At 44.7% G+C, this 13,703-nt stretch overlaps 1 protein-coding gene across 1 annotated transcript in view; it reads left to right on the top strand.

Moving 5' to 3' along the window:
* The window catches only part of ZNF831 (zinc finger protein 831), a 261,392-nt gene that overhangs the window by 226,194 nt on the left and 21,495 nt on the right, over positions 1-13,703 (top strand). The window contains exon 6 of the mRNA XM_040437311.1: positions 7,365-7,471. Within this exon, the coding sequence (XP_040293245.1) occupies positions 7,365-7,471 (107 nt within the window). The remainder of the gene's footprint in view (positions 1-7,364; positions 7,472-13,703) is intronic.

The raw sequence follows: 13,703 nt of genomic DNA, 5'->3' as shown, positions 1-13,703 counted from the left end.
GCTCCATCGCATACTTCCATCTCCACATCAAAGTTCCTTAAGGCGAAGAAGATCAAGATGCTCCAGGATTGGCCAGCCCAGTCACCAGACATGAACATCATTGAGCATATGTGGTGTAGGATGAAAGAGCAATCATGGAAGACGAAACCAAAGAATATTGATGAACTCTGGGAGGCATGCAAGACTGTTTTCTTTACTATTCCTGATGACTTCATCAATAAATTGTATGAATCCTTGCCAAACCGCATGGATGCTGTCCTTCAAGCTCATGGAAATCATACAAGATATTAAATTTGGATCTCACAGCACCACTACTTAATTTGCTGACATATTTTTGGATTTGCAGTAAAGTTGTTCAATTTCTGTATGGGCAACAAAACTTTTGTCTTGCCAAAATTTGACCTTTCTGTCTTGATTAAATGATAAATCTTTTTTCAGTGAAACTAATTTATTTCAGTGCATTAAACATCATTTGGGAGGGCTTTAGCTTTTCATATGAGCTATTTCTAACACCAATTGATTAATTAAAAGTCAGGTTAATAGCAGGAGTTTCTACAAAATAGAGAAGCGACAAGACTTTTGTCAGGGACTGTATATATACAGTACAGACCAAAAGTTTGGACACACCTTCTCATTCAAAGAGTTTTCTGTAACGGGGTTCCGAAGGTACACTCAGTCCCCCATTAGCCACAGACCTGCTGCTTAGCTTCGGGAACGAGGATCTGTGTTTTACCTCGTTCCCAGGGTGGCTTTACTAGCTGGGTGGCTCCCTGCTCCTAAGTCTGCCTTGAGCGCCGAGCTGATCACTCGGTGCTCGACTGGTTGGTCTGTCGGTCATGTGACGCTGGCCACGTCACATGACCCTCACTCCCCACTATAAATACAGGCAGCCTGCTGGCCACAGGTTGCCTGTTACTTTAGGTTCCACCTGTGATTTGGTCTTTCCTGGCGTACTTACCTCCTGCTGAATTCCTGACGATCCTCTGCCTGCTCCTTGTGTACTTTGCTGCTCTCCTGGTATTCTGACCCCGGCCTCCTCCTGACGATCCTCTGCTGACTCCTTTGGTACTTCACGTCTCTCCTGGTATTTATGACCCCGGCTTCTCCTGACAATTATCTGCTTGCTCCATTTGTACTTTGTAGCTTTCCTGGTATTGACTCGGTCCGTTCACGTCCTGTTGTTTGTCTGTCTGTCATCCCTGCACATATTCCAAGTTAGGGATTGCAGTCCAGTTGTCCCCTGTCATTAGGACTCGCGAGGCAAGTAGGCAGGGCCAGGGGTAAGGGTGGAGCGCAGTGGTCACTTCCCTCCCCCCTGTGTGTGTGTGTACGCGACCGTTACAGTTTTCTTTATTTTCATGACTATGAAAATTGTAGATTCACACTGAAGGCCCTGCCCAAGTGAGAGGGAAGGTGGTGACCCCTGACTCACCTTGCGGCTGGCACCTGGCTGCCCTGACGTCCCTAGACGGGTTCCTCACCCGTACGCCGATCACGTGCCTAAAGCCCTGGCTTTCCCTGAGCTGAGCTCTAGATAGTGAACAGGGCGGTGGGAACACTAGTCCGCACCACTAGCTCTAAGGGAAAACACCAAGGGGAGGACAGACAACACAGACTCAACATATAATCCCAGGTGGGCGACAACAGGAGACAACAATAAGCCCAACAGGGATCCGGAGGGTAGCACTCTGGAACGACAACCAGGATTCACAACTCCAGTGGGTCAGTATAGATGTCCAGGCAGGAAGCTCTATAACTGGCAACTAGAGAAGTGTGAGGGGAGAATATAAGGAGGTTGGGAGTGGCAGACAAGAAACAGCTGAGGAGGAGAAGCTACGGATCCCTGAGTGAGACAAAAAGGATAGCAAGGCAAACACAGAAAACAATCACTAAGAAACAACGTGATCTTTAGATATAGAGCACGCAGCCACCCGCTGCGACTTCCTGACCCCGGGTATAACGGAGTCAGACGTGGCTCTTGATACCCTCGTGACAGTACCCCCCCTTTCACGAGGGGCCTCCGGACACTCAGGACCAGGTCTCTCCGGATGAGAGGCATGGAAAGTCTGAATTAACCTGTTGGCGTTTACCTCTGACGCTGGAACCCACATTCTTTCCTCGGGACCGTAACCCCTCCAATGCACCAGATACTGAAGAGAGCAGCGGACCCGACGAGAATCAACAATTCTGGCTATTTGAAACTCCAGATTACCAGCCACAATAACAGGAGGAGGTGGCAGCGGCGATGGTTCTAGAGGTGGAACATACTCTAGATGTGTCCCTTAGCCAGACTCTCGGAGATATAATCTTTCATGGCTTGTCTCTCGGGACCCGAAAGATTATACAACCTGGACTTGGGTAATTTTGCACCGGGAATCAGGTTAACCAGGCAATCATAAGGATGATGAGGTGGTAGCTTCTGACAACCCTTTTCAGAAAAAACGTCCTCAAAGTCCGAAATAAATGTAGGTAGGGAAGCTATGGAGGCGATTAAGCAATTGTTATTTAAGCAATTCTCTCTGCAATGCTCACTCCACTCCAATATCTCCCTGGCCTGCCAATCCACCACTGGATTGTGCGCTACCAACCAGGGAAGACCCAATACCACCGGAGAGGGAAGGCCCTCCAGAACGTAACATGAAAGACACTCATTATGGTGGTCCCCTACCCGAAGGTGTAAATTATGAACAATGTGGGTGAGGTTTCTCTGAGACAGAGGAGCAGAATCTATAGCGAATACGGGAATAGGTCTCTGCAGCGTACAGAGAGACAAACCCATAGTGCGGGCAAAATGGGCATCAATCAAGTTTACCCCTGCTCCACTGTCTAGAAAAAAAGAAATAGACTCCGTCTTAACACCAAAAACAATGACCGCTGGTAACACAAATTGAGATGTTCGTATGGAGGAAACGTATACCCCCCGGCTGACATCCTCCGCACAGCCCGGGGTTAGTAGTTTTCCGACGGTCTTTTGTTTTTGAGAAAGGAGGGACAGACATTAATGAAATGACCCTTCCCCCCACAGAAAAAACAAGCCCCCCCCCCTACGGCGAACCTCGGGAGGACGGACCTGACGAGAAGTTCCGCCTAGCTGCATAGGCTCATCTAAGTCAGTACAGGCTGACTGTTGCTTGGGAGAGGTAACCAATTGCTCAGGAATTTTCGATCTCTCCCTAAGACGTCTATCTATTCTGATAGAGAGGGACATAACAGCATCAAGGGAAAGGGGGGTCTCATACAGGGCCAGTGCATCCTTAACCCTTTCAGATAACCCAGAGCAGAACTGACTCCTGAGAGCCGGGTCGTTCCACTGAGTATCCGTAGCCCACCTACGGAACTCTGAGCAATATTCCTCTGCTGACCGATCTCCCTGTAGGTGTCTCCGTAACTTCGACTCAGCCAGGGCGACTCGGTCAGGGTCATCATATATGAGACCCAAAGCCCCAAAAAATCCCTCCACTGACCGAAGAGCCTGAGAACCAGGGGGTAACGAGAACGCCCAGGATTGCGGATCCCCCTGAAGCAGGGAAATGACAATCCCTACCCGCTGTTCTTCATGACCTGAGGAGTAAGGGCGCAACTTAAAATATAATTTGCAGGCCTCACGGAACGTCGCAAATTTGTCCCTTCCCCCAGAAAATCTGTCAGAAAGAGCAACCTTGGGTTCTGTAACAACCTGGTTACCCATAGCAACCGCTGGGGGTGCGGTCTGCTGCATTTGCTGCTGTTGTTGGAGAACAGACGCCTTCAATCCTGCCACCTCCAAAGACAGGCTTTGAAGCTGTTCTGCCAAGGCATCAATAGGATCCATATTGGATTCTAAGTAGAGAAAAAAAAAAAAAAAAAAATTATTTTTTATTTTTTTCTCAAAAAGTAAAGGCCAGTTATAATATCACGGTCGGCGTGGCTATCACATACGTGACACAGAGGGAGGGAACGAGGAAGGCCCTTCCCAAGTGAGAGGGAAGGTGGTGACCCCTGACTCACCTTGCGGCTGGCACCTGGCTGCCCTGACGTCCCTAGACGGGTTCCTCACCCGTACGCCGATCACGTGCCTAAAGCCCTGGCTTTCCCTGAGCTGAGCCCTAGATAGTGAACAGGGCGGTGGGAACACTAGTCCGCACCACTAGCTCTAAGGGAAAACACCAAGGGGAGGACAGACAACACAGACTCAACATATAATCCCAGGTGGGCGACAACAGGAGACAACAATAAGCCCAACAGGGATCCGGAGGGTAGCACTCTGGAACGACAACCAGGATTCACAACTCCAGTGGGTCAGTATAGATGTCCAGGCAGGAAGCTCTATAACTGGCAACTAGAGAAGTGTGAGGGGAGAATATAAGGAGGTTGGGAGTGGCAGACAAGAAACAGCTGAGGAGGAGAAGCTACGGATCCCTGAGTGAGACAAAAAGGATAGCAAGGCAAACACAGAAAACAATCACTAAGAAACAACGTGATCTTTAGATATAGAGCACGCAGCCACCCGCTGCGACTTCCTGACCCCGGGTATAACGGAGTCAGACGTGGCTCTTGATACCCTCGTGACAGATGGGGTGCTGCGCCAGATGCCCTGGCCTCCACAGTCACCGGACCTGAACCCAATCGAGATGGTTTGGGGTGAGCTGGACCGCAGAGTGAAGGCAAAAGGGCCAACAAGTGCTAAGCATCTCTGGGAACTCCTTCAAGACTGTTGGAAGACCATTTCAGGGGACTACCTCTTGAAGCTCATCAAGAGAATGCCAAGAGTGTGCAAAGCAGTAATCAAAGCAAAAGGTGGCTACTTTGAAGAACCTAGAATATGACATATTTTCAGTTGTTTCACACTTGTTTGTTATGTATATAATTCCACATCTGTTAATTCATAGTTTTGATGCCTTTATAGTCATGAAAATAGAGAAAACTCTTTGAATGAGAAAGTGTGTCCAGACTTTTGGTCTGTACTGTATATATATATATATATATATATATATATAATCACACTTCTGATATATATGAATGCATAATATGTGGGAAATTACTACTGATCTTTAAGCCATAATATATTTACATATATTATATATATATATATCATATGTTCTAAATATATAATAATATATATAAATATATTCTGAAAGGTTTCAAACTCACAACCTTCTACATTACAGCCCAGAATGTTAACCACTACACTATAGAGCTACATTGCCAGTTCCTTAAAAAAAATAATAATAATATGAGACTCCTGCTGTATAGGAATACTTACTACTAGTAAGTATTCCTATACAGCAGAATTCTCATATTTTTAGAATTTATTAATTTAATTTAATTTTTTAAAGTTAGTGGTCATGCAGCTATATAGTGTAGTGGTTAAGATTCTTGGCTGGAATGTAGAAGGTTGTGAGTTTGAATCCTGCCAGAAACTTTTCAGAAATATAGGCTAAATTAGATTTAAATACACTGAGTGTCCCCAAACACTGACTCCATATATGGACATAACTATATATAAAGTCAGTGCAAGGACTCCTAAGCCGAACTAGAGTCCTGACACCCTCCCCTCTTCAGAACAGGGGGTGCCTGGTTTAATGCTCGGGTTCTGCCATTGACTTCCATACGAGCATGGGGAAGTGTTCTACTCAAGCACACGAGCACTTTGCTGCTCGACCAACACTACTTTTTACATTGGTCATTAAGGGGCCTTAGCCTGGGCCATTGCCTTTTCACGGTGGCCCGATCTAAGCGCCGCATGGATCACCCCTTGCAGCAGAGAGTGGAATAGTCCACAAACCAGCCTTGAGTGTTTTCCAGCAGGCTGCGCCTCTCTGGTGCAGCCTGCTTATCAATGCCAGTATAGCACTGACATTAAAATGCAATGCTCCATAGGGATAGTGTATTATATTTTAAAAGCAATCACATATTGCTTGTTATAGTCCCCTTTGGGACTATTAAGTTGTAAAAAAAAAACATTTATTAAATAAAAAAATTCCAATAAAAAATACATATTTTTTCATTGAAAATACGCTTTTCATTGAAAAAAAATGCAAAAATAAAATCTCCCCCATATGTTTGGTATTGCCGCATCCGTAGTGAACCACACTACACAAATATCATGTAAATCATTCCCTACAGTAAACACTGTAGTCTGCCCCCGAAAAAAACTCAAAAAGCATAATTTACCCTAGAATGATACCAATAAATACTGCAAGTTGTCTCGCAAAAATAAGGCCCTCACAAAACTCCATAGAAAGAAAAAAGCTATGGATCTTGGGAAGCGGTGATGCAAAAAGATTTTCTTCCTTTTAAAAAAAGGGGTTTTATTACACAAAACTAGTAAAACGTAAAAAAGAACTATATGTATTTGGTATCAGTGTAATTGTACTGACCCGGAGAATAAATATATTATATTATTTATACCGAAAAATGAACACCATAAAATTTATAATGTAAAAACTCAGTGGCAGTATTACTGTCTTTTTCCCATCTCCTCACAGAAAGAGTTAATGTAAGTTAATCAGATAGTTATGTGTTGTCAGTTGCATATCATTGTGGTGCACCTTTCGCAGTGATTTAGTTATGTGTGCCCTAAAATGACACCACTAAAAACTACAACTGTAAAAAACAAGCCCTTATTCAGCTAAATAGCCGGAAAAATAGCAAAGTTGTAGATCTTGGAAGGCGAAAAATGGAAAAAGTTTTTCGGTAAGGCCTAAAACAGGCTGGTCACTAAGGGGTTACGTTAAGAAGCTTTTACCTCTGTGGGGAATATCTTGCTTTCTTTGTGAAAACTACACATGGTGAGATAGCCTTAAACTGCTCCTGGATATAAACAGTGAAATTAGAAATGGAGATAAAGCATAGAAGAAGATGTTCATTGACAGGAAAATACAGTTTTGGCATCAGGGTGAAACAGGTGCAATAGCTTGCAAAGAGAATGGAAAACAGGTGCTACCTTCATGACTGGGTGGGTGAGATAACATGGTTGAGATAACATGAGGGGATTCGGGATATTGGAACCCCAGGTGCAAATGCTTAACTTGGACCCACCAACTTATCACTGATGATTCCACAGCCAAATGTCAAAAACTGCACCGTATAAGATGCATACACGGAGGCTGTGTTTCAGATATAATTAACCAAACCATCCAATTTACGGTACCTCTGATGATGTCCACCATATGTATATTAATATTCCAGATACATATTTTGGAGCTGCTGTATACATAACCACTAATGATGCCACCACCAAATGTAATAAATTGCATCACTCATGAGATATACTGTATACTGAGACTGCATTACAAATGGTATACCTTGTTTTCACCACCTAAGAACTGATGTTTTTTTTGGTGGTTTTGTAACCAAAGATCTGTCATCCTTCTGTCTTGCAGGGGAAATATTACTGAGGACTGCTAACTTTGAGCTTAGTGATAAAGAAGGCAGCAAGGCCAGGATCCATCATCCAACATTTCATCCGGGAGGTGACCTGAATCAGAAGGTGAGAGTTTTCTCCACTCTTGTTTTAAAAGTCTAAATTCCATTTCTATGCACATGGGTACAATGAAGGGACACAGTATGATCACAGTTTGGTCAAGAATTAAATAAATAGCAATCTTCATATTATACTCAAAATCAAATCAGGTTCTGGTTAAGTGGTCCAGCTACTTTTTTAACTATTGCCTCATTTATTGTGCAGTGATGGCAGTATTTGCATGGTGGGATGCATTGGTACATGAAATTAACGGATTATGGAAATCCGCGGCAGACTGGCCATAGACCCTACAGGGAAGTTTTCCAGTGAGCCAATGCCCAGGGGGCTGCCAGTCAGGTACATAGCGATCTAATGCTAGGAACATCTGGTACTTATGCACTGGCTGGCAGAAGAAAGTGCCCTCCTGCATTCAACTGTATTACCGTTGATAGCGTTGAATGCTGTGGTGGGGGCGGCAGTATTTTGTGCTGCACTGTATATTTGGTTCTGCTGCATCAGTATTTTGTGCTGTGCTACAGTATTGCTTGTTCCACCTATTTATGTTGGACCTGCCTTGTGTTAATTTGGACCTGCCTACAACATTTGGCCACTTTTAGTTTTTTTTTTCCAGGGCCAATTTATGTTCCCAGTCTGCCTCTGATGGAAAGAGTGATTAGGTTTGTGCATCTTTACCCTTTAGACAACCTGACATTGCATCTATTGCTTCCATGAAAGCTATAGTTGCCTCTCATATGTGGAGCTATTGGTGCAAGTACCACCATGCAACATCTTCATGGAGTTTTCTATGACCTCTCTGATTTCTTGCTTCCATAAGCATGATTACTGAAGGAAATGCTTCTTATGAGTTTGTTTTTTGAGAGAGTGTGTAACGGGGTTCCGAAGGTGCACTCGGTCCCCCATTGCCCGCAGAACTGTTGCTTAGCTTTGGGAATGAGGATCTGTGTTTGACCTCATTCCCAGGGCGGCTTTACTAGCTGGGTGGCTCCTGGCTCCTAGTCTGCCTTGAGCGCTGAGCTGATCACTCGGTGCTCGACTGGTCTGTTGGTCATGTGACGCTGGCCACGTCACATGACCCTCACTCCCCACTATAAATACAGGCAGCCTGCTGGCCACAGGTTACCTGTTAATTTAGGTTCCACCTGTGATTTGGTCTTTCCTGGCGTACTTACCTCCTGCTGAATTCCTGACGATCCTCTGCCTGCTCCTTGTGTACTTTGCTGCTCTCCTGGTATTTGGCCCCGGCCTCCTCCTGACTATCCTCTGCTGACTCCTTTGGTACTTCACGTCTCTCCTGGTATTTATGACCCCGGCTTCTCCTGACAATTCTCTGCTTGCTCCATTTGTACTTTGTAGCTTTCCTGGTATTGACTCGGTCCGTTCACGTCCTGTTGTTTGTCTGTCTGTCATTCCTGCACTTATTCCAAGTTAGGGATTGCCGTCCATTGTCCCCTGTCATTAGGACTCGCGAGGCAAGTAGGCAGGGCAAGGGGTAAGGGTGGAGCGCAGTGGTCACTTCCCTCCCCCCTGTGTGTGTGTGTACGCGACCGTTACAGAGTGGTCAAGTTAAGAAAGTTAGACAACAGTTTGTATAAATTGAGTTTGTGATATACGCTTACCTTATTTTAGTACTGTGTTGTAAATGGTTCCAGAGCATCTGGAAGTGTTTTGTGAAATTCTATTGGATTATGTGGTCACTAAATGAGCGAACCACTCGAGGTTCAGTTTAGTTCAGGTTCGCCAAATTTTTTAAAAAGTTTGATTTGGACCCAAATCGAGTCGGGCTTAACCAAAGTTGCTCCAATTGCCCTGAAAATTGGTATATAACCCCCTCTAGCCTCCTGGGACAATTTTTAGGAAAGCATTAATTTTCACTTATTTTTTTATGAATTTTTTATTTTTCCCTCCCGAAGCTCTTGAATGACAGCAATAGTAAATAGCTATGGGTAAATGCACGTTTGACAGCCCTTAACGTGCAGCATGTTTAAAAACACAGAGTATGGGCACATGTGTTATGTTTTTTCACATTCCAAAGTTTCCAAAAATTGTCCCTTATCAGGGGTAGATGATGTTTAACCACCTCAGCCCCCTAGCTTAAACACCCTTAATGACCAGGCCACTTTTTACACTTCTGCACTACACTACTTTCACCGTTTATTGCTCGGTCATGCAACTTACCACCCAAATGAATTTTACCTCCTTTTCTTCTCACTAATAGACATTTGATTTGGTGGTATTTCATTGCTGCTGACATTTTTACTTTTTTTGGTATTAATCGAAATTTACAGATTTTATTTTTATTTTTTTATTTTTTTTTTGCAAAAAAATTACATTTTTCACTTTCAGTTGTAATTTTTTTTAAAAAAAATGACATCCATATATAAATTTCTCGAAATTTATTGTTCTACATGTCCTTGATAAAAAAAAAATGTTTGGGTAAAAAAAAAAAATGGTTTGGGTAAAAGTTATAGCGTTTACAAACTATGGTACAAAAATGTGAATTTCTGCTTTTTGAAGCAGCTCTGACTTTCTGAGCACCTGTCATGTTTCCTGAGGTTCTACAATGCCCAGACAGTAGAAAAACCCCACAAATGACCCCATTTCGGAAAGTAGACACCCTAAGGTATTCACTGATGGGCATAGTGAGTTCATAGAACTTTTTATTTTTTGTCACAAGTTAGCGGAAAATGATGCTTTTAAAAAAAAAAATTTTTCCTTACAAAGTCTCATATTACACAAACTTTTGACAAAAAATAAAAACTTCCATGAACTCACTATGCCCATCAAGAAATACCTTGGGGTGTCTTCTTTCCAAAATGGGGTCACTTGTGGGGTAATTATTTGCAGTGTTGGCCCTTCTTTTTCAGGACCTCTGCAATTCGACTGGGCATGCTCTCAATCAACTTCTGGGCCAATTCCTGACTGATAGCAACCCATTCTTTCATAATCACTTCTTGGAGTTTGTCAGAATTAGTGGGTTTTTGTTTGTCCACCCGCCTCTTGAGGATTGACCACAAGTTCTCAATGGGATTAAGATCTGGGGAATTTCCAGGCCATGGACCCAAAATGTCAACGTTTTGGTCCCCGAGCCACTTAGTTATCACTTTTGCCTTATGGCACGGTGCTCCATCGTGCTGGAAAATGCATTGTTCTTCACCAAACTGTTGTTGGATTGTTGGAAGAAGTTGCTGTTGGAGGGTGTTTTGGTACCATTCTTTATTCATGGCTGTGTTTCTGGGCAAAATTGTGAGTGAGCCCACTCCCTTGGATGAGAAGCAACCCTACACATGAATGGTCTCAGGATGCTTTACTGTTGGCATGACACAGGACTGATGGTAGCCCTCACCTTTTCTTCTCCGGACAAGCCTTTTTCCAGATGCCCCAAACAATCGGAAAGAGGCTTCATCGGAGAATATGACTTTGCCCCAGTCCTCAGCAGTCCATTCACCATACTTTCTGCAGAAGATCAATCTGTCCCTGATGGTTTTTTTTGAGAGAAGTGGCTTCTTTGCTGCCCTTCTTGACACCAGGCCATCTTCCAAAAGTCTTCGCCTCACTGTGCATGCAGATGCGCTCACACCTGCCTGCTGCCATTCCTGAGCAAGCTCTGCACTGGTGGCACTCCGATCCCGCAGCCGAATCCTCTTTAGGAGACGATCCTGGCGCTTGCTGGACTTTCTTGGACGCCCTGAAGCCTTCTTAACAAGAATTGAACCTCTTTCCTTGAAGTTCTTGATGATCCTATAAATTGTTGATTGAGGTGCAATCTTAGTAGCCACAATATCCTTGCCTGTGAAGCCATTTTTATGCAACGCAATGATGGCTGCACGCGTTTCTTTGCAGGTCACCATGGTTAACAATGGAAGAACAATGATTTCAAGCATCACCCTCCTTTTAACATGTCAAGTCTGCCATTTTAACCCAGCCTGACATAATGATCTCCAGCCTTGTGCTCACCAACATTCTCACCTGAGTTAACAAGACGATTACTGAAATGATCTCAGCAGGTCCTTTAATGACAGCAATGAAATGCAATGGAAAGTTTTTTTTTGAGATTAAGTTAATTTTCATGGCAAAGAAGGACTATGCAATTCATCTGATCACTCTTCATAACATTCTGGAGTATATGCAAATTGCTATTATAAAAACTTAAGCAGCAACTTTTCCAATTTCCAATATTTATGTCATTCTCAAAACTTTTTGCCACGACTGTATTGCATGTGCCACCATACCAGCTTCAACTGCCCTTCTGGTGCTCGCCACTTCACCATGTTGTACGGCAGTGCTGGTACTAGGTCCAGGGAGGGCTGCGCTGCTAATGTATGCCTCACCACGTAATCCGACAGTGCCAGCCCCACTCTCCTGCCCTTGAAGCGGATCCTGCGCAACCTGTGGTCTAGCAACAAGGGGCCGGGTACGCCTGGTGCTATCAGGGACCTCAACCTCCTCGTCCAAACTTTGGGTCAGACTGCCACTGCTTTCTACAGGTTCATATTCTGACCCGCTAGATTCGTCAGATGAGGTTTCCCATTCCTCTTCCGACTGGGTCAGAAGCCTGTAGGCCTCTTCAGAAGAATACCCCCTGTTTGACATTTGGACTACTAAATTTAGGGGTATTCCCTGAGACTACCCAAGAAAAAAAGCAAGCCTGTCTTACAAATGGGAGGCTAGCGAAGTACCGGAGGCCGCTGCGATTGATAAAAAATATCAAAACTGATTTTTTTTATCGCCGCAGCGCTTGTAAAGTGATTGTGCAGTGATCAAAAAAATATATATTTTTTGTCACTGCGGCGGGGCGGGGTGGGTGAACGCACATGTGGGCGACCGATCAGGCCTGATCGGGCAAACACTGCGTTTTGGGTGGAGGGCAAACTAAGGTGACACTAATACTAATATAGATCTGACTGTGATCAGTTTTGATCACTTACAGATACTATAAAAGTACAAATGCTGATTAGCGATACGCTAATCAGCGAATCAGTGACTGCGGTGCAGTGGGCTGGGCGCTAAACGATCGCTAACTACCTAACCAAGGGGCCTAAACTATCCTAAAACCTATCAGTCAATACCAGTGGAAAAAAAAAGTGACAGTTTACACTGATCACTTTTGTCCCTTTCACTAGTGATTGACAGGGGTGATCAAGGGGTTAATTGGTGTGATGGGGGGTGATCTGGGGCTAAGTGAAATGTTTGGTGTGTACTCACTGTGATGTCTGCTCCTCTGCTGGAACCAACCAACCAAAAGGACCAGCAGAGGAGCAGAGAAGCCATTTAACACCTTATATTTATAAATACACTGCTCAAAAAAATTAAGGGAACACTTAAACAACACAATGTAACTCCAAGTCAATCACACTTCTGTGAAATCAAACTGTCCACTTAGGAAGCAACACTGAGTGACAATCAATTTCACATGCTGTTGTGCAAATGGGACAACAGGTGGATATTATAGGCAATTAGCAAGACACCCCCAATAAAGGAGTGGTTCTGCAGGTGGTGACCTGACCACTTCTCAGTTCCTATGCTTCCTGGCTGATGTTTTGGTCACTTTTGAATGCTGCCGGTGCTTTCACTCTAGTGGTAGCATGAGACGGAGTCTACAACCCACACAAGTGGCTCAGGTAGTGCAGATTATCCAGGATGGCACATCAATGCGAGCTGTGGCAAGAAGGTTTGCTGTGTCTGTCAGCGTAGTGTCCAGCGAATGGAGGCGCTACCAGGAGACAGGTCAGTACATCAGGAGACGTGGAGGAGGCCGTAGGAGGAAAACAACCCAGCAGCAGGACCGCTACCTCCGCCTTTGTGCAAGGAGGAACAGGAGGAGCACTGCCAGAGCCCTGCAAAATGACCTCCAGCAGGCCACAAATGTGCATGTGTCTGCTCAAACGGTCAGAAACAGACTCCATGAGGGTGATATGAGGGTCCGACGTCCACAGGTGGGGGTTGTGCTTACAGCCCAACACCGTGCAGGACGTTTGGCATTTGCCAGAAAACACCAAGATTGGCAAATTCGCCACTGGCGCCCTGTGCTCTTCACAGATGAAAGCAGGTTCACACTGAGCACATGTGACAGACGTGACAGAGTCTGGAGACGCCGTGGAGAACGTTCTGCTGCCTGCAACATCCTCCAGCATGACCGGTTTGGCATTGGGTCAGTAATGGTGTGGGGTGGCATTTCTTTGGAGGGCCGCACAGCCCTCCATGTGCTCGCCAGAGGTAGCCTGACTGCCATTAGGTACCG

Source organism: Bufo bufo, chromosome 6, assembly GCF_905171765.1.
Source record: "Bufo bufo chromosome 6, aBufBuf1.1, whole genome shotgun sequence".
Classification (NCBI taxonomy): domain Eukaryota; kingdom Metazoa; phylum Chordata; class Amphibia; order Anura; family Bufonidae; genus Bufo; species Bufo bufo.
The sequence above is the reverse complement of the archived record's forward strand: the minus strand, read 5'-3'. Positions and strand labels throughout refer to the sequence as shown.